General features: G+C 40.8%; 1 protein-coding gene across 1 annotated transcript in view; it reads right to left on the minus strand.

The window, feature by feature from the left end:
* LOC100182786 overlaps positions 1–819 on the minus strand; it is an 8415-nt gene that overhangs the window by 1916 nt on the left and 5680 nt on the right. The window contains exon 15 of the mRNA XM_026837291.1: positions 11–716. Within this exon, the coding sequence (XP_026693092.1) occupies positions 11–716 (706 nt within the window). The remainder of the gene's footprint in view (positions 1–10; positions 717–819) is intronic.

Below are 819 nucleotides of genomic sequence, written 5' to 3' on the forward strand. Positions count from 1 at the left end.
CGGAACTGACCCACTGTTGCCGGGGTAAACGCGGGGTCAGGNGTAAGTATCATGGTGGGTTTGGTTGGGGGTGGTGGGGGTGGTTCTGGTCTAATGACCACAGTTTCAGTATGTTCTGGTTCATTCACAATTTCTGCAGGAAAAACCTTTGAACTTTCTTCCAACTTGTTTGAATTTTTTTCAGAAGCAACTTCAATTTTATCTAAGTCATCTTGAAATTTGGCAACCGAAGCATTCTTTGCTGGGTCAACTTTTGGGTCGTCTTCAAATTTTTCTGTGTTGCCTGTCAATTTTGACGAATCATTTTTAAATTTTCCCGAGTCGCCTTTAAATTTTGCCGAATCATCTTTTAATTTCGCTGAGTCACCTCGTCGATTACGCTTCTTTCTCTTCACAGATACCTTCTTTACTTTACTTTCGTCGTCATCCGACCAAATCCCAATATCTTTAGGTGGTTCAGGGGAATCACCATATTCACCCGTCGAACCCACACTTTCAGGGGAATTACCTTCACTCCCGGTAAGTTGGGACACCGCCGGGGTAAGATGGGACTCAACATCTTTTGGATTGACTCCTAATCCAGAAGTAATAGGGGTCACCTCCATGGGGGTGATAGGGGTTACCCCGTTAATTATGGGTGAAACACCCAATTGTATCACATCAGGAGAAACAGCTTTAGCTTTGTTGTTCGTGGTTTCATTATTGTTTACTTCTAACTCAATGTTGTTCACTGTGGAATAAATATTTAAACTTTAAATAATTTCCGCTAGAGAGAAAGTTTTCACTAAATTCTAAAAAATATTGAATTAGGAAAAGAAT

This window comes from Ciona intestinalis, chromosome 1, assembly GCF_000224145.3.
Source record: "Ciona intestinalis chromosome 1, KH, whole genome shotgun sequence".
NCBI classification, from domain to species: domain Eukaryota; kingdom Metazoa; phylum Chordata; class Ascidiacea; order Phlebobranchia; family Cionidae; genus Ciona; species Ciona intestinalis.